This window comes from Camelus bactrianus, chromosome 4 (assembly GCF_048773025.1).
Source record: "Camelus bactrianus isolate YW-2024 breed Bactrian camel chromosome 4, ASM4877302v1, whole genome shotgun sequence".
NCBI classification, from domain to species: domain Eukaryota; kingdom Metazoa; phylum Chordata; class Mammalia; order Artiodactyla; family Camelidae; genus Camelus; species Camelus bactrianus.
In genome coordinates, this window is record NC_133542.1 from 38,770,135 (window position 1) to 38,791,455 (window position 21,321).

Here is a 21,321-nt window from a genome sequence, read left to right on the forward strand (position 1 = left end):
CTAAGGAATACAATAAATACGTAGAGGATGATTTTCACCCACCACTTAATTACCAATCGCCTCTAAACAGACAAGTGTCTTCTAATAGCAAATAAAATAAACAGTTCCTCCCTCCTGAAGTCCTGCACCTTCTTCAAATCAATACCAGCACACAGTCATACCTTCTAGCCTCAGCCCTTTGCCTTACACCACTAAGGTAGCCACACCGCCAACTGGGGCTGTTATCCTTGAGTCTGTGGCCCAAATCCGGCTTATTAGCAACTCCAGGAGCTAATAAAAATCTATTTCTCAGACAAAAGAAAGCATTATAAAATTTTAAAATATTTAAACAAAGAAGGGATCTCATTGTTTTGTTTATTTTGTTTTTAGGACTGAAGCAGGAAGCATATGAAAGATGGTTTTAAAGGACGCGGACAGCTACTTGCATGGGACTGCATTTTAGTTGTGCTCAAAGTGATGGAAGTTGATTTGCATTCAGTGGAAGCACTGAAACTGATGGGTCAAGCCCGGGAACCCCTTGCCAGACCTGCGTAGTTTACGGAAAAAGGACTCTTCGGAGAGATGCCATAAATTCAAAACTAACTATCCCGGCCCCGAAGGTTTTGAGAGAGAGGGAAGCAACGACGGACCTGGGGAACCCCGCGTCCCTCCCCTCCGAAGGACTGGTCAGTGCCCCTTCCCTCCTCCTGGAGTCGGAAGTGAATGTCACCTGCAGATCTGTCCGACTCTCAATCGGTCCCTCTCTTCGCCCAGTTCGGACAGTCTCTAAGCCCAGTTCCAGCCCTTGCCGCCTTCGGCTCCAGTGTCCTAACCCCCGCCCCTCGCCTTCAAGCGGGTCCCCCGTGGTCCCAGCCCCTCCAAGAGCTGCCGGGCGATGATTGGCGGCGGCGCTGACAGGAGGCGGGGCCTGGAAGTCCCAGCCAAACCCGCCCTCTCGTATAAGCCCCTTCTCGGCTCTCTCTCTCCATCTCTCTCCTCTCTTTCTCTCTCGCTCCCTTCCTCCCTGTAACTGAACAGTGAAAATTCACATTGTGGATCCGCTAACAGGCACAGATGTCATGTGAAAACGCACATGCTCTGCCATCCACACCGCCTTTCTTCCTTTTCTTTCTGTTTCCTTTTTTTTCCCCGTGCTCCTCTCCCTCTTCTTTGTAACTAACAAAACCACCAACAACTCCTCCTCCTGCTGCTGCCCTTCCTCCTCCTCAGTCCAAGTGATCACAAAAGAAATCTTCTAAGCCGGAGGCGGTGGCATTTTTAAAAAGCAAGCACATTGGAGAGAAAGAAAAAAGAAAAACAAAAGCAAAACAAAACCCAGGCATCAGCCAGCCAGCAAATTTTTTTTTCACCCTTCCTGAAAACAAACAAACAACCAAACAACCATCAAAACAGTCACCACCACCATCATCAAAACTGTTAACATAGCAGCAGCGGCGGCGACGGCAAACGTCACCCTCCGGCCACGGCGTCCGCCTAAAGGGATGGTTTTCTCGGCGGAGCAGTTCTTTGCCGACCACCTTCTTCACTCGTGCTGAGCGGGATTTTGGGGCTCTCCGGGGTTCGGTCTGGGAGCAGCTTCATGACTACGCGGAGAGGGAGAGCGGCCACACCATGCGAGGTAAGCGAGCCCGCGGGCGCCGTGTCTCCCCAGGTCCGACCAACTCCAGCCAGATGGGAGATGGGGGAGGGGAGAGCACCCTGCAGAAGAGGAAAGAGGTTGGTGGGGCGCAGTTCCCGAGTTCGCGTTCGCAGGTGGGCTGTAAATGGCCTGGGCGTAGAAAGTTGTGGGAAGGTGTTGATGCCTCTCGGGAGTTCTGGAGGGCCGCAGGAAGGCGCTTTTTGGAGGGTGGGGCGACGCCAGTTGCTTCCTCAAAGTCCTTGAGTTGCACTGAACCATTTTGGGGTGTCACTCTAAGGTGCGGAAGTGGACGCTGGATGGAGGGAGAGGCGGCAGAGAGATGCCTCTAGGCAGAAGCCGCTGGAAGCGCCAGGCGCACAGCGGTCGCCGGCAGGGTTTGACGCGCTGGGCGCAAGGACAGGCGGCGGAGCGGGTGCACAGGATCTCAAGGTTATGAGGACCATCAGCGTCCAGGCCGGCTGACATGTCCCTTCGTGGGAGTGGTAGGCAGAGGGGGCGGTGTCGTGGGTTTAGACGTGGATTTGGGGATCGTCCCCTGCCGGGTCCCTGGCGCCGGCGCTGCGCCCTGGCCAGGTCCGCGTGCCCGAGCCTGCGCGGCCGAGAGACGAGCGCCACCCTGAAAAAGTTGTGCAGAGAAAGTTCCAGAGGATTGAAGAGCCCGCGCTACCCGCGGTGGGAAGGCTCTTTTGTCAGAGGGCCGTTGCGGGAGGCGGTGCTGTGTGAACCTTCAGGTCGGGACCCTGGCTGCGACGGCGACGAGTCCCCGGGACGAGCTGGCAGCTGCAGGGCGACGCGCCGGGGACAGGGGCAAGACACCTGCTCCAGCTGCACTTTGTGCTGCCCACGAGCGGATGGCCTGGCCTGCTTTAGGGAGTCACTTTGTCCGTCTCCTCCCCTGCGGCCGGGACCTTAAGGTTTTCTGCGCGCTGTGCCCATATCCGCTCTCCTCTACTTTCTACTTGGCCACAACTTCACTCTTTTCTAGCAGAGCGGGCTGGGTATCCCCGCGCCGGCGGGATAAGTGCAAGCCTCTGAGTACCCGCCCCCCCCCCCCCAGCGCCCAGTTTTTCTTCTTGGTCATTCTGCGTTTCTTGCTGTGCGGCAGGGCGGTCGGGGGTTCTTCTCCTCGCCTGTCCCTCCGAGTCCTGGCAACAAGAAGTTGAAAACGACCAACTCCGTACCTTCCTTCGTACATCTCTGACCCCGCACGACAGGTGAACTAGGCAGGAAGAACTTGGAGGGCAAACACTTACCGCTTTCCACTCCGCTGTATTCACCTCCCACCCACGCTCCCAATACCTCTTTAGGAGCCCCCAGAGTAGGGGAAATGGGCATGCTCCCCGGGCTCTGCTACCAGAGAGCTCCCAGCCTGGACGCCAGGGCAGAGACTCGGTTAGCCAGCTAGGCGCTGGGATGTGTCTGGAAAGGGACAGAGGAGGAGGAACAGAGAGGCCTTCCAAGGAGGTAGGTGGGAGGGAGGTAGCTGAAGATAAGGGACAGGGACATCCTAGTAGGATGGTCTTGATGGACCTGCACACTGGTAGTGGGGTCCCCTTGAGTGCGAACTGGTTCCAGTTTAGGGTCCCGGTTGAGGAGGGGGGCGGGTCACGTGCTCCACTGCCCATATTCTTTCAGGAAACTATACTTGGACAATTGACGGATACAGAACCTTTAAGTGAGAGATGCCCTGGTCTTTGTTACTCTCTTTCTGTCCCATCTCACCACCATCCACTCTCTTTTCAGCTTTCCCTGCTCCAATCTGGGGCAGCCAGTTCGTCCATTCCCTACTTCATCCCCTCCAATCAATATTCTTCCAATGGCCGGGTCCTTAAGTTCTGAAGGTCCGAAAACACGCGCCACCTCAGCTCCAACCCGGCACTAGGGCCTGGGGCTCAAAAGCTGCTCACTCTCCCCTTAAATTGTAGAAAACAGGAGTGTGGATCAAGAGTGGGTTGTAGCTTGATCGCGCTACTCCTGAAGGAGCAGTTTACCGGCGACAGTTTGGATTCGCTGGGAAGCCCACTTCAGGACTCCAGAAGCTTGAAAGGTTGAAAGCCTGGTGCTTGCCTCCTACTCACCTTTTGAAACCCCACCCCGTTCCAGTGGATTCTAACGTAAGGCGGCTCTCAGGCGGCCTGCGGGCACGCGCCAGAGAAAAAGTGAACTTAAAAGGTGGCAGAATCTTCTCTACCTCCTGGACTCCCCTTTCTTGATACCTTACTGTTTTTCCTCTGCCATCTCTGCACATTTCCTACAAACCTTGCCCTCCCGTGTCATCAGGAGTGATTGTTTAAGGATGGAGAAAAGGTCCAGGCTACTCAGACATATTGTGGGAGTCAGGGGTTGGACTTGAGTGTGAACTTGAGAAGTGAGAGAGCGAAAATGAATCAGCTCTTTCTTGTGCCTGGGCTACTAAGCAGCCTATATTTGGGGAGGGGACAGTTTTTGAACTCGGCTTTTTACAGCGTGCCCGCTCCATTTTACCCTATACATTACATGTGCAAGCGCGCGCGCGCCCGCGTACATACACCTCATCCCCAGGTGGTCCCAGCCTGTACCACAGCCTCAGCTCCACGGTGTATGCATTTGGCAACGTTCCTGAGTCAGGGCGCTTTGTGCGACGCAAACTTCGTCCAGTATTGAGTGGTCGCCCGGGGGACCAGCAAAGCCACCCAGGACCCCCAGTTTCCCCCGCGCCCCCTCCAGGTCTAGGATAGTTAAGAGGCTATCCCGAGGAAAGCTCTAGGGTAAGTAAGGGGTTAAGAGGCTAGGATCTTCAGGTCATTGTCTTGCCCCACGGCTGAACTGAGTCTGGTCGAGCATGAGGGTTTACTCTCGTCCGGCCTGCGGCGGAGAAGGTTGTATTTGGTGGCGCACAAATCATTTCACCCTTTGTCTGCTAGAGGGTACCAACCACATGAGGTCTAAAGATGCTACTTCGTAGACTGCAGTATTGAAAGGAATAACTTCTGAATGGAGAAGGGAGGACTTTTAATTGGGTCCGCCCACAGGTGAGAAACAAGTGGGGGGGTGGGTTTCAAGACTTTCCTGAGAAGCCTGCCAGCTGTTTATTACATGGGGGCACGGAAATGGTCGAATTTTTCAGCCCTGCTTCCGCAGAAAACCCTGCTTCCAAAAACAGGGGCACAGATGTCGTGGCAATCAATAGGTGATTGTGGCTCCGGCGGATTAGAAATCTGGTTTTATGCTTGCTGTAAACAAGGATGGGGCTTGGCTTTTCTAAAGCCCAGTTTTCATCTATTATTTTCAGGTAGTTAATTTTTATGAACTCCTAACTTTAGAAAAGCAGCAGCTTGCTCTCAGAGGTATGGCAAACCTTGGGAAGTTTGGATCTCTGCTGGCCAGGCCTTGAAATTTCCTAAACAAGTTCTAGACCTGAATTTCTTCCAAATATTCCAATTAACAGTTTCTAACCAGCATTCCACCTCCCACAATTAAAAACCATTGCTGGAAGGACATCTCTGTCAGTAGCCATTAACAATTGTTTGTTAAGTAATTATCAGTAAGCTGTCTTGTATTTTCCAAGAAAAGTAAACATTCAGACAGTTTAAAGAAAAATCCTAAATTATTGAAACATATATAGCTAGAAAAAAATTTTCTTTTCTCAGCTGGTTACATCTTGGGACTCTCTCTTCCCCCTACCCCCAACATCCTGAGTGAATTTGTAACAAGTATTTTGACACAGAAGTGCTTGACAAACTGGACTTCTAGGATATATATTAATACCCACTAAGGCTTTTAACTTTTCTATATTCAGATAATCAGGAATTGGGAAACCCAGGTGGAAATAGAGAAAATTTTGAGAAGCAGGCCTCATAAACATGGGGGAAACAAGATTAAAACTCCTTTGTAGCATTCATTTAAAACTCAGAAGTCCTGGATTTTCCATCAACAACAGTATAATCTGCTGTACTGTTTAGAAAACCCTTAAAGGATTTCTTGCATCATTATTAAAGTGGTTTGTGTGAAGTTTTATTTTAACATAAATGATATGTTTATTTCATACTCAATCAAAAGGAATACCCACATTTACTTATTTTGGTAATAATTTGTTAGATACTAAACTGTTAACAACCTTAAAAGCAATTATTCATGTGTATATGCAAAGCAAATATATTGTTTTTTAAATTTAAATGTTTCAGACTCATGAAACCTTATTTTACAGTAACAAAGATTTTCAGCACCAAGAAAATACTAAGTTTCAGGGCTGGTCTTCATGAAAATGACATTCAAACTGTATAATAATACCTACTTTTTTTTCTGAAAGTAGTGTATACAGAATTGTCACCAGAATTTTTAAATGATTCAATATAGGAAGTTTTCCTAGGTAAAAAATAAGTAAAACTTTTTTCAGCTTTATGTAGTTTTTATACTTTTTGATACAATAGTCCTAAGAAATAAACAGTATGAATCACAACACATTAACTAGATTTTGTCACTGCAATGAATAATATACCTCTAAAGTATATACTATAGCATTCAATTAATACATAGTTAAAAATTATCCTAGTAAATTTTTAAGTTTTAAAATTCTGTATATGAGGTTCTGCTGGTGTTCTGCAAATTCATAAATAAAGTGAGGTTTTAAATTGTGAACAATAACATCAGTGCCACCGTACATTGGAGGAATCTATGCCTTGTAGAGAATTATATGAGAAAATAGGAGAAATAATGCCAAAGTTAAAACCATCAAAACCTGGCCCTACTGAAACAAATCAAAGGTTATGAACATGTATGTTATTAATACAAAAGTTATTAGCGATTAAGGTGACTTAAATATATTTTTTAACATTCTAGTAACATGAAGAGAATTTCTTAAGACTAAGTCATTTCTGTGTCTATTCTGTAAAGACAAAAAAAGGCTTTAATTATATTGCCATTAATTTTATGTAATTGACATTAACAACACATCTTACCATGATGTTAAAATACACAGAAAGTAAATATTAGCAATGGACATTGTGCTTAATAATTAATATAAGTTTTTTAAAATTCTAGATGTAGTTTTACTATTCCAACCATTCTTATCTAAAGGACAGAAATTAAGTAGATGAATGAAATAAATCTTTTGCAATGTAATGAATAATGATCTTTGATAAAATGAGCACTCTATACATAAAGTATCATTCCTGTAATTTTGTAATCATCTTCCAATTACAGCTTCTTGCAAATATTTATCTTACTTTGAATAGAATCTCTGACTTACCAGAATCCCTAGCAGATAATAGCAGTCTTTGGAGGCGTCTGTTGGTACACACTGATACACAATATGTATATGTATATGCCTATAACCACCCACTCAGACAAGAAGAATGAATATTTGAGAGAGAAAAATCATTCTTTTCTTTCAATCCCGACTTACAAATTCAAACATATTTAGAAAAACAGAAACAACTTTCCAGCGCATTCAAAAAGAAGAAATGAATACATGTGGTACTTCAGTTGCATAAAAAAGAAACGGTTAATAGCATTTATTTATAAATAATCTACACAAAACTCCATTCTACTGTCTAATGATAATTAGAAAGAAGAGGAATCAAAGAATTCAGGACTGCCAAATAAATAAAATATTCCCTCTCAAATTAAGCAACAAATTCATAGATAACAAGGCTTATGCCATGAATTTGAAGGATGTCTCCTTTGTAGCACAAGACAAAGGGAGCATAGAGGAATAAATATTGATTGAACTAATCATCTGATGAATAGAAATGAGATTTACCAGTGCACCAATATAATAGACTATGTTAACTAGTTCTTTCATAGCGCATATGCTGCCCTTTCAACCCCTGACCCCATCCATTTCAGTTCTTAATGAGGGAAACCACAGGTGTTATAACGGCATTTATGGTGAATCAAGCTAAATATAATAACCGTGTGGTTAACTAATGGCATGGGGGGGTGGCTTCTTGTGAAAGGAAATATTGTAATCACAGTGTCACAAAAGTATTATGCTATCTATGCATTGCAAGCCACTTTGAATTTTGGCTTGCTCTGTTCACCTTTAAAATATATCTGTGTGGCCATCAATATTTCAAGTCTGAGATTTGTTGTCTACATAATAAGTGAGATTTTATTAATGGTTATCTGGGGAGTTAAAAATAATATTCAGCATATAGTTTACCTACATTTATAATAACTTGCATAGTAAGTATTTGAAACGTTTAAAAATAAATCTTAGAAGGTATATAGTATTTTATACTAAATGTGTAGCATGCATTTTTTTTCTTGGTTAATGATTATTTTATAACTATTAGAAATAGAATTTACTCTATAATGATTATTACAATGATATGCTAAATTTTGTTTTAAAATTAAATTGGGGTGTTCTTGGCTTAGGCACATTCTTACAAAGGTCAAAATAAACATGTTGCCTTTTGCCAAAACATGAAACTAAAAACTTGCCCAAAAACACGTTCTTAAAAGAGAGCAAAAGCAATTTGCTTTGACTTAAGTGTGTTCACCTCTGCATAGTGAGTATTTTAACTGGCTGGATGTGCTGACTTTGTAAATTACCTAACTAGAAAGGGTATTTACTGGTGTCATTTTTGTGTGTGATTAGTTGTCATATCATGTGGTCTTGGGTTATATTTCTCAAATTCAGAGGAATTGCAGACATCAGCAAAAAATAAAAAGAGGGGGGCAAATAATCTGGTTGATTACTGAATTATGTTTTTGTTACTAGGCTACTTATTACTTTGTACTCATGTGAACCCAGTATCATGGTACCGTGGGGCATATGAAAGATTTGGAATGCTTAAAGAAAACTGTTACAGAGATTTTATCTCATAGTAAAGCTTTTTTCCAGTGAATATTGCAATAAGTCAGTTTTAACTTATGTTTTTAAAATTTTCATATGACTGTCCAAAAAACCATCCTTCTTTAAAGACTGTTACATCATTACCTGCATTTCATTAGGATTATGCTGCAATCATGTGACAACAGCAGATATACAATATTTTAATATTGAATTAGCAGTACCAAAAGTATTCTCAGAATCGGGGCACAAAATTATCTTTAAAAAAAGAAACAGCAAAAGCTTTTTTAAAAGACCTTGGCATTTATAACCATTACTTGGCATGAAATAAATGAGTATTCCTGGCTGCAAAAAAAAAAAAAAAGAATTATTTTATTCTGACTAGTTTTTTTAAATATCATTTTAAAATACAAATTTCTCTCCTTTTTATTTGGAAGCAACTAAGCTTAAATCTCCCCATTCTGAAAACTGTCAAACTCATTGACCAACTCATTTCTAGAAGTCCAAATAAAGATATTCTCTCAAGTATGAGAAAAAGACCATCTTCCCAAATGTTTCCATATTCAATTTTAATTTTGAAAGGGACAGACTCAAAGATTTCACCTTCTGCAGCCATATATATACTAATAGCAATGTATGCGACTCACGTTCATTTACCTATGATTTACTGAGCATCTACTCAAAGTGAGATGTGGAACTGAGCCCTAAGGATGCCCAAGTTGATAAAGCATAGAGAACCGGTGAGGTCAAAGCTATGGTAAAAGCGAGAGCAGAGCATACAGTGAGGACATGATCAGAATGTCCGAATAGCTCTCACAGGGGAAGTGATATTTGAGATGGGCCTCTACAGATGAATAGAAGTTCATCTTTTGGTTTATTTGTTCATCATAAATAAGGTTTATTAAATTATTGTTTCTTGTATTTCCCAGTTGCCTTTTATAGTTGGTGCTAGGTGAAATTTAGTTTGTGGAAGTAGAACCATTCCAAAAAGAACGTATCTTGATGTGGAATAAGTGGTAGTATTGTTCTTAAATAAAATTTTTACAAGTAAAATAATTTTCAGGTGGCAATTAAAAAAAAGAAAACTCTAAAGGAATCCTTAAATTACAAAAAGAGTATGGAAGGAGAAAATTACCAGTGTGGGGAAGAACATAACTTGTAAAAAAAATGTTTTTTAAAAAGTATCGCTAGGAAAAAATATGAGAAAATAACAGTATTCTTATACGTTTGTTTTTATGAGAGAAATGGTGATCTTTGCAAAGTAAGGAAATGGCTGATATATATTGAGTTTCATTTTCTTTAACATTTAAGGTATTACCTGAAAGTCATGATATCTGCTCTAGAGAGTATCTTAGATTACCAGATATCAGGGAGAATGAACTACATTGAAGTAACAGGGCTTGTCGGCAGTGTCGGAGGGCCATGGTGGCATTCTTCAAATTTGTCCATTCGAAGAACTTGGATATAAGGTTGAACTGTGAAAACTAAACTGTAAAATCAACAGATAATAGTCTTGCTGACTTTTTGAGCTATTCTCTCCCTTAAGCGTATTTAAAGAAGGAAAATTTCTGAAGTCCTAGATAGTAACAGAAGTGTGAGTGTGAGAAGCAGCTATGGCCGTGTTCATCCTAGCACTATTTACTATAGATAAATCCTTGATCAGGCTGAAAAAAAGTATCCACTGCAATTTACAATTAAGCTCTTCATTTTCAAGTGATAATTTGACATTCTGGTCTTAGACATTCTCTCTTGTGAGCCTTGTTAACTTGAATCCTCATCCTGAGGTCTAATCTACTCTGAAACACTGGTGAGATCTGAGGTCTAATCTACTCTGAAACACTGGTGAGATCAAGTTTCTGAGCCTACAAAGCTGAAAACCAGACCCTGGGCTGGGGAGAATTCACACAAATAAATGTCACCATTTGAGACTAACAGGCAGCCAAACTGCCACTCTTGGTCATAACGCTCCGCATTAGCATAAACCTCATCTTCAAATTTCTACACAGTGAGCAAGAATCGTCATACATTTTCAGTCTTGAAAAACAGATACGTTGTTTAAAATGCTGATTATTAGCTGGAATTTATTAAACTAAGGAATGGTGCTTTTTTGTTGTTGTTGCAACATACCCTGATAATATAATGGCAATTGTATTTTTAATCTGTTTATTTCATGGAACTGGAAGAATTCAAGCAGTGGCTGACTGACCCCATTTCTTGAGGCTTTTCTGAGAAAGTGCAAGGTTGGAAGAGAGGGCACGAAAGGCCCCTCTAACTTTTAGAAGCTTTGATTGAACAGTTATTAAATAAGGCACCTGGTTTTCTGGACACTCCCTCCCTGACCTCTCACTGCAGTTTCTCTGGTGCTCATCTCTGGTGTCGTATGTCATATGACAGTGGACACATACACCCACTTAATGTTATGGCTGGGCCAGTGTGCTTCTCTTGGGGTACATGTAGATTGAACCTTTGGAGAGCAGCAGTTTACTTTAATGCTATGTATATAAAATATAAATCTAGATTTTTTTACTCTGGCTTTTATGGAAATATGCTTAGTACTTAGTAAACATTAGACCACTATTCTGATCTTTCCATAAAAAAACTATTTAAAGACAATTTTGTTAAATAGGATAAGAATGTGTGTGTTCTTGCCTGTAATTGATTCTGAGGATATGAAATTCAGATGGTAGTACTATTTTTATTTGTCTAAATAGTGTAATGAAAATAATCGAAACTGCTTATTTCTCACCACATGTAAAATATGTTCAATTTCACCTGTCCAAGTCATGGATGGAGAGAGTTCTTCATGTAGATTCCATAACACTGGATTAGCATAAAAACATATATTCCAAGTTGCCCAAGTAAAAGTTTCATTAAAGAGCTTGACCCAGAATGAACACTCAAGTCGTAATTTACTATCCAGCAGCTGCTGGCTGCTAGATTCCAGAATCAAACGATAACACACAAGTTTAAAGAACTCAGGCATGTAGAGTCTCTAATGAAAAACTGGCTATCATTATTACTGTCAGGTCAAATAATAAAATTATTACATGGCATCTCCTATTAGTTTGTACATAAGTTGTCCCCGGCACATAGCGTAGGAATTAAACACTTTTTCTTTAAAAAAGGAGAAGAAACCTTGTTCCAAATTTCCACAGTTGTTGAATATGAGCAAATGCCACACAGTCTGGTTGAATAGAGAAACATTTGTTCAGGAAAGACATGTCATGTCATTAAGGTGCCGTGCTTCTTGATAATAATTTGTTTTTTTAATATATATATTTTGGATACATTTATTTAGAAATTTTTAAGATCCTAACCTATTCATCAGTTTGCTCTAAAGTTAAATTTAAAACAAAAGGTCCAATGTTCTGTTTGTTTTAAATGCTGACTACTTTCTAAATGACTTAATTCTAAGCACTTCATCTTGCACATATATTCTCATTCTTGTTATTAGAAAAAATGTTAAGTAACCAAAGGAACAGGGCTTTGGGGGTATCTTTCCAAAGACAGCTCAGAAATATCAGTAATAGCAAAGTAGAAACAGACTCACAGACATAGAAAACAAACTTAGAGTTACCAAGGGGAAAGGGGGTAGGGGAGGGATAAATTAGGAGTTTGGGATTAGCAGATACAAACTACCATACATAAAATAGATAAACAACAAGGTCCTGCTGTATGGCACAGGGAACTATAGTCAATATCCTGTAATAAACCATAATGGAAAAGAATATGAAAGAGAATATATATATGTGTATAACTGAATCACTATGTTGTACACTAGAAACTAACACAACATTGTAAATCAACTATACTTCAATTAAAAAAAAAGAAATATCAGTGATAGACTGCTAGTAAGGTAGCATATTAATACCTTTTTTGGTTGCTTTTGTTTTGTTTTGTTTTGTTTTGTTGGTAATATTACTAAAAGTCAATTCTGGCTGCCACTTATATCAGAATAAATTAAAACTTAACTTTATTGGTTTTAGAAGTTGTTCTTTTGTAATGAAATAAATTGATTCTGAATTTCTTTCCACCAAAATTTATGGGAAAATCTGCAGATTCTGGATAGAACCTGTTCAGTAAAAATGACAACAGAGTCAAACTACATGTAGTTGAAATTTTTGTGACCATAATTGTTCCCTCGAAGATTCTAAAATTTAATTTCATAAATTCAAATATGTCTCCTTTTATAGAGATCTCAAATTTTTAGAGAAAGTTTTGTAGGATTTTTACAGATGTCCCCTCCATGGAGACCCTAACCTATCTGTATCTACTTGAAGGAGAGAAACGGTTTTATGGGGAGTAGCTATAAAGACTGTTAATGTCTAAATAGGAAGTTTCTCCTCCTTCAATAACCAGCCTGCACTTGCCTTAGAGTCATAATGTGAGTCCACTCATTTGTCCCTCAGCTGGTGAATTCTCTCCTCTCGCTTTTATGTTTGCCAAGAGGAGGGTTATCTGTCTTTGGCCATAAATATTTCAAGCAAAGGAATGGGTTGAATAGTCTAGCATACCACCGTTTACCAGAGTTTAATCAATTTTGCCTGGTCGACTGGGATTGAAAGTCTTGTCAGCACACCGTTCGTATCAAAGGCCTGTTATCCTATTCAGTTCTACGTTTTGTACAAGCATAAAATATTTTCTTAAGGAAAGAACCTTGACAACATTAAGGGGGTGCCATGTCTAATTGTGCCCAGCAATATAAAGTGAAAACCAATTAAATTTGACATTAATTCTGGATAAATGCAGAGTTCTGCTCCTCCTCAACAATATTGCAGTTGAATGTGTTTTGCACTTTGGCTGAAACATAATATTCCTTACATCAAGCTGTCATATTTAGATGGTTAATTTTTGTACTTTCACTTTAAGTTCATTCACATTTTTTAAAAGCACATTTGTTAGTCCACTGTTATTGATTTTTCAGGCCTCTTTCGTGTAAGCTGTGCTGTACAAACATAGCTCGAAACACCAACCCTACCCTGTCGTTTATTCTCCAGGACTCGAATTGATCTTATTATATAATGGTCCTGACTCCCACAACTCGACTAAATTCGACCACAGATACTATTAGAAAGAAAATGGACTGCATCAGAATCTGCACCGGGCTGCCTTACACTTAGTATCTAGTATATTTAATAATATCACATTGGAAAAAAAACTATAGGCATATCGCAGGTGATTCTCTTTGTTTTACCTCATGTAAAGTACCTTCTGTGCTTGCTCTGTCTTTTAGAAATAGCAGAATATTTCTTTATACTCAGTAATTCTGTCAGTCTTTGTACTGTCACTGCTCTTAAGGAAAATTCTGAAAACATTTAAAAAAGGAATTCCGTAAACCTGGGAGGAGCTGACAGGTGCAGTCTCATCTCTTTACAAATGTCATCGCAAGTAAAATTTATAATGCTGCCTTACCTGTGTTCAGCGCTCTGTATAGTTCTCAGCCAGCTTCTGTAGGCACGGTCTGGGTGACCCCAGGCAGCAGTCTTGGGAGAGATGCAGGAACAGTATAAATAGGAATGTGCGCTGGGTAGCTAAGCCAGAGGAAACCAGAAAGTATAAACAGAGTGCTTTTTAACAGTTTAAAAATGCAGTTTCAACACCTTAAAAAACAATCCCCCAAAACATAAACAATTGTTTTATTTTAAAAGGAAATATAAATAGCTAATAAACAGTCGGAAAGAAAGCCCTCAACTTCACGTATTAAAGAATTAAAGCAATATTAGTGGTATCTTCACCTGTCAAATCACAGCAGGGTGTGATGAACTGGACACCCTCATGTTCTGTAGTAGGTACTTATATTGGTACAATCATTGAGACTAAACCTTTAACAATAATCATATTCTTTGTAATTCACCTTCTGGGAATCTTTCCAAAGGAAATAAATTAAGCATCAAAAGAATTTATACCTAAAGTCTTATACCTAACGACTTCTTGTAGCCTCATTCTGGTATTTTCAACAACGTAGGGAAGCTCTGTTGTAATGCTCTTTATAGCACTCTTTCATTTAGTATGTACTCACTGTTATACTAGTGTAAAGTTAATACACTTCACTGGTATTAAACGTTTATCTGTACTCAACAATAGTTTTAGGCTCTAAGGATAAAATGAGGAGCAAGAAAAAGCATCCTTGACTTCACTAAACCTAAAGACTAATAAGAAGTTAGAATGCAAAATTGTATATACCATATGATCCAAATTATATAAAATTGCATAAAAAAGAAATTGAAGCAAACATATAGAAATGTTAAATGTTACCTCGAGATAGTAAGATATCAGGTAATTATTTTCTCATTGCTTTTTCTGCACTTTTAAAATTTTCCATACATTCTCTGTAGATTAGTCTGTAGGTAAGTATCATAGTGAGTCCTCAGTTACTCTGGGATAGTAGTAAGGCTGTCCTTTATCTATGACTCACTGTATTTTAGCTTATCCATTTGCCTGAGGTCAGCTAGTATGATAATAGGGTTAAGGTTGAAAGTTTAATGACTCATTGAGAAAAACTTAATATTTGCACGACTGTTCACTCAGTCATCACCAAACATTTATCGATGACCTATTATGCACCAGGCACTCTCCTAAATGTTGAAGATACAAGGATGAATAAAATTCAGTCCCATCCTCAAAGGAGCTTAGAGCCTAGTCTTCTTGCAAGCTGTATGCTATAATTCACAAGTACTGGAAATAGCGATATTATTAATAATAATAATATTCAGTAAAAAAGAAAACTTTATCATTGGGAAAGAAAGGATTCTGCCTTGTTAAATTCTTATCAAGAACAGGTTAACATTGCCCTTTTTGTCTCTGAAGGCTCATTTTAATGTCAGAAATATATTACTTCAAATGTTAAAGGAAAGATCAGGATGCTCATATTGAAAAATTAATCAACTTGCCTTCATTCTACCTTCATTTTATTAGCCCATATCTATCTCCTGACAACCCCAGTGGGCTTTTTAATCCCTAGATGTTGAAGAACACCAATAGAGACATACTTAGGTCTCAGAATATAAGAAGCTGGAAGATGAATTGATTCCTATCAGTGGGGCTGTGGGAAGATGTTAAATATTCCTGTGCTCTGGAATGAGGAATCTCCATTTGCCCTTAAGACTGTTGGAAACTCATAGGACTGTTGGAAACTGTTGATACCTAATAGGGCAGAATTCAAGTTTGATGTTCCCTGCTAAGGTAGTCTTTATTCGTGGGTATTCGTACCTCTGGGGCAGTGGTTCAAAACTGGTAGTGATTTTGCCCCCAGAAGATACTTGGCAATGCCAAGAGCCATTTTTGGTTGTCACAATTGGACAGATGCTACTGGTATCCAGTAGGTAAAAGTCAGGAATGCTGCTAAACTGTGTACTACTGTGTACAGGACAGCCCCCCACCAAAACAAATAATTATTCTGCCCAAAATATCCACAGTGCTAAGATTGAGAAATATATTGAGGGTTTCTAAATGGAATCATTTATATGATCCAGCAATCCCACTCCTATGCATGTATCCAGAGAAAACTATAATTTGAAAAGACACATGCACCCCAGTGTTCATAAGCAGCACTGTTTACAATAACCAAGACATGGAAACAACCTAAATGTCCATCAACAGATGACTCGATAAAGAAGATGTGGTATATATACACAATGGAAAATTACTCAGCCAGAAGAATGAAATAATGCCATTTGCAGCTACATGGATGGACCTAGAGATTACCATATTGAGTGAAGTAAGTCAGACAGAGAAAGACAAATATCATATGAGATCACTTGTATGTGGAATCTAAAAAAATATATAAATTCTATTTACAAACTAAAACAGACTCATGGACATAGAAAACAAACTATGTTTACCAAAAGGGAAAGGACGGGGAAGGAATAAATTAGGGGTTGGAAATTAACTGACATACAATTATTATATATAAAATAGATAAATAACAAGGATCTACTGTACAGCACAGAGAACTATATTCAATTTCTTATAATACATAATTTAAAAAATCTGAGAAGAAAATATATATGTATGTATATGTATAACTGAATCACTTTGCTGTACACCTGAAACTAACATTGTAAATCAACTCCACTTCAATAAAAAAAAATTTTTTTTAATGGAATCACTTTACAGATCCTCAGTTTTCCTTCGTATTATCTGAGAAAGCCAGTTCTTCTTTGTCACCTCCCCTTTCATGATAATCTCACTTCGACTCTACAAAAGAAAGACCAAGCGCTCGCTCACGTCATTGTTCCCAGGACAGAAAGACTTCCATTGCACTACAACAGAGGGACAATTTGAAATATTGATTTTAATGCTGAGAAAGTGAATAATTCTAATGAAGGGGCAAAACACCCTTTTTCAAGTCAAGTGGCTTCCTGTTTTTTAACTTTCAAGAAAATTGAAGGAAGACCTTATAAAATTGTCAGTTATACATTATTAAAAATAATTTTTGATGATAGAATGCTATGTGATTTGAGGCACACATTTCAGAAGGAATTTAAAGAAGTGAGTTGAACTACTATGGCAAAATTAGTTCCTCTTCCACCTACATGTTTACGTGAATACGTTTTTCAACACTTAACATTTCTAAAAACAAAAATAGGAATAGAAGTGATGCTAAACCTCATTACGTTTTAGTAGTAAATAACAGACAAGCGTAAGTACCAAAATTAATGGGGAGAAAAAAACCATCTGGCTTATTAAGAGATGAAATTCCTTTAAATATTGAATTTTATGTTTAGTAAATGTAAAATTTATAATATAATTGTGTAATTTTTATTGACTGTGATTTAGTGATAATGATAACAGTAAATCAATCTGGAAGGAATGTTAACACTCAGAACTCATGTTCATGGTGGGGGGAATGTTAAATTTAAATATATATGTATTTTTTGTTTCAGAGAAGTATAGCCAGGTGATTAATAAAAGATTTTCAAACATGAAAATTTTGACATTAGAATAAAATTCTCTGGAGGGTGAGGGGTGACATGGAAATATGAATTTAAGGAGAAAAAATATATATTGAAATTTTTCTGTTAAAGTAAGAGCTTATTTATGGTTTTCTTTTCAAATGTGTGCTATAGATATCAAAACTTTTTTGAGTAAAAGTAGATTTATTTAGAGAGATACATACTACATAGATATCAAAACTTTTGATATTTAGATTCCATTAATATATTTAAAGAGCAATTCATCAGTTTTATTTTATTTTTTAATATTTATTTATTTACTATTCCATCATTTTGTCTTGGTGAGGGGAGGTAAGTAGGTTTATTTATTTTTAGAGGAGGTACTGGGGATAGAACCCAGGACTTCAAGCATGCTAAGTATGTGCTCTACCACTTGAGCTATACCCTCCCCTCTCATCAGTTTTATTTTAAAATATAAAATCTAAAATGCTTCGGAAATTACGTCCTTTGCAGTAACGTAGTATGTACTATACAGTCTGCTTGCACAGCAGTTCTAGGATGAAGGGAAATGCTCCAGGCCCCATGACCCCCTAGTCCATTGTGGTCTGCCATGTGTTTTTCAGGCCTGTATTAACCTGGCATCATAATTGCTTAGGAACTTCATTAGATTGACTACCTACCTAGACAACGATTGTTTCAACTCTAAGAACCAAGAACGATAACCTATTCTCTGTTAACTTTTCTTAGATAACTAGGCACAATCATATCTGAGAGGCTTTGGACAGTAACCAACTGTTCATTTTACCCAAGTTCTAAAGTGCCAGTTCTCTGTAGAAACTCTAGATGACCATGAACCTCAGAATCAGCAACCATGATATAAAAACAATATCCTACTCAAAAAAAGAGGTACTTCAGTACATTCTCTAGTAATTACTGTGTGACCTTGGGTAAGTTACTTAACTTCTCTGAGCCTCACATTTTTTTGTAAAATAGAGATAAATACCTGCATTATGAGCATTGTAAAGGCTGAATTGTATAAGTAAGTTAACGTTGTAAAGTACTTAGCATAGCACCTTAGTATTTAGTCATCATCGAGTGGTTTATTATTATTCTTGAATTTTTATTGTCACAAAAAAAAAGTGAAATGCTGTTATCTCTATATTGCAGATAAAAAAGCTGAGGCTCAGAGAATCTCAGGCCAACATCTATATCATTGTATAATTTTCTGAGTGCCATGGGCTTCCCAGAGAGTTTTCATTAGGAAATAGAGATTTATTTATATAGAAGAGAGAATTGAGATACTGAAATATCAAATGAAGAGCTTTGTTGTACTAGGATGAAGTGAGAATATTGAGGATCCAGTGTCTGAGCTTTTGAAAATCCGAAATCTATGACTACTTCTTGTTTCAAATTTGTCTTTTGATGAGTTCGGGGTCATTGGATAAAAAGAGGAGTCAAGCAAAAGGCAGAGAGGAGGTCTGGAAAGTTGGTCTGGCAAATGCCAGTGTCAGCAGACTTGTCTGACATCTCAGTTGCCCCCTGAAACCTGTCTCATAGTAAGTGTCCTCACTCTCACCTAACAGGTCCTTATATCCCTAGTGAACTTGATTTCAAAACATTAACTGAGTGCAGCACTGCATCCAGTTGCAGAGAAGAGACTCAAGATTATTATGATAGTTTGGTGGTTTTTTTCTTTTATTTATTTACATTTGTTTAGCACGACCTGGTTGAAAAACTTATAGACACACCATTTACCAGATATAAATTGCAATATTTCCCCACATACCATCTCGCTGAAGATTATTATACCTATGGTGATTTTTTCATAGCTATGGCTGGTCAATCTGTTGTTTGGGGGGAGTGTTTTAGGAAGGAGCTCACCACTTTTTTAAGTAAAAGCTGTCCAATATTTTATTTTATTATACTTAACGTGAAACTTTTAAAGATCCCACCAAGTGTCTAAAATAGTTGAATGTTTCTTTTTCTTCCCACTAAAAATTATACTTTCCATTAGAGAAAACTCCTCAAAAATTTCATCTGAATCTACTTTCAAGTACACACTTGCAAAATGCATGTACAGTCTTTAATTAAACTCAAATTCTCCATTATTTCATCTTAAAACACATGAAGGTTTGTACTCATTATTTTATTTTTAAGATTCCCATTGGAGGGGGGGGGTCATAATTTCAGTGGCGTTTTCTGCCATAATGGAAAGTACCGAAATTGGGAGATCAACACTGTGAAACTTACATAACTTGTTCTATACTCAGCCCAACATATTACAGTCTAATTAAATACAAACTGAAATCAATTGGCAGAAAAGTTCCATGTTATGGTGCAGATATTAGCACCTTGTTAGCAGCCCGAAACCAGCTTTCTCAGGAAGAAGTTATTTATGAATGCAAAGTTTTATATAGATAAAAGCTGTAATGCTTGAAAGGCATTTGATGAACTTATATTTGAATCCAGAAAAAGAAAAATATTGTCTTTCTGGACATTTGTAGCTGGAATAAAAAAACTACACTAGTACACTTAAAAACAGTGGGCATTTTTCATATCCATTATTTTACTCTTTAGGGTTCGATTTCTAGAAAAAAATGAAGAGTTTTTTTAGTGCCACAAGATAATCGATTGTGTAAAGTGTGTTATAAATGTGTTATAAGGTCCGTGTTCCCCGACATTAATGTATATTTCATCATCATCATCATCATCATCATCATCATCATCATCATCATCATCATCATCATAGCTAATTCTTATTGATCATTTACTATGTGCCAGACACTGTTGTGAGCTCTTTATACTAACTAGCTTGGTTAATCATCAGAATAAGTCCTCGAAATTAGTAGTATTTTTTTAATCCTCATTTCACACATAAAGGAAATGAAGCATAGAAAGGTTAAGTAACAAGGTCACCCCAGCTAGCATCTGGAGGAGCTGGAATTCGAATCCAGGTTTTAACAGCTGTGCTCCCCTTTCTCCCCATCAGTCACTTATGACCACCGGATACTGCACACTGATTTCCTCTTCTTAGTCTGTCTTGTCTATCTCAGAGGCCCTTCCTAGGGTGCATGACGTTCGGATGCCTCCCTGACCCTAGCCAACCCAAAGCTTGGTGAATAGTCCTTGGAAATGATCTGATTCATCTTCCTCTTGCACAGAATTAAAACATCTTTCCTCAGCACCATTAACAGAACATTTGGAATGGGAGGGTGATCGTTCAAAATCACTTGAAAACATGTCTTTCTACTATTAACATGCATTTTAAAAATGGCCACCAATGACCATTCACCACACCTGGCCCTGAGGCAAGCTGTCTTAATTTGAGAACCCGTGGCTCCGACCCAAGTGCAAGCAGTACCCCATACAATGACAATTTGCTGTCTCACAACAGACAGACTGTCTTCTGGGGATTCAGTGGGAAGAGTTCTAGAATTTAAACCAGAAGACATTTTGCTGCTCCTGGCTGTGTACTCTTGGCAAGTCACCCCTTGGGCCCTGCCTTCTCATCTCTAAATAAGGTTGTCTCCAGGGTTCCTCCAGCTTTCAGAGTCCATGGGTGCATGCCTTTCAGAATAATGCCTTGTTACATTGTTACCAGGGTTGGGTCTCAGGTGTTCTACTTGTTGAGGGATCAGGGGCTTTCATAGATTAAGTAAACTGCCCCAAACCAAACAGGTATGGGGTATGTACACAGGGATTCCACCTCAGGACTATGTGATTCCAAAATCCCAAACTGGGATGCTCATTGTGATTCTAAAATCCAGTAGGTCTGTCGCCTACAGTATGCCTGGTCTCCAACTAATTAGAATTACCATAAATTTCTCCATAGCACCATATCTTGCACTATGCCAATAATACAGTATTCTTTAGAACTATATTAAGAATATCAAAAGAATTGAATTCCATTGTAAGGTACATCCCACTGAGAAATTTAACCTCAATAACTTTTACTCCCTGGTAAGTGAGTTTACCAAATCCTTTCCCAAGACACATTTTCATAGGGATTTAAA

The 21,321-nt window shown here is 38.9% G+C and overlaps 1 protein-coding gene across 1 annotated transcript in view; it reads left to right on the top strand.

Annotated features, from left to right (window-relative positions):
• The first annotated feature begins 838 nt into the window (after window positions 1–838).
• The window catches only part of RORB (RAR related orphan receptor B), a 175,902-nt gene continuing 155,419 nt past the window's right edge, over window positions 839–21,321 (top strand). The window contains exon 1 of the mRNA XM_010952765.3: window positions 839–1,618. Coding sequence (XP_010951067.2) covers window positions 1,612–1,618 — 7 coding nt within the window. The 5' untranslated portion in view covers window positions 839–1,611. The remainder of the gene's footprint in view (window positions 1,619–21,321) is intronic.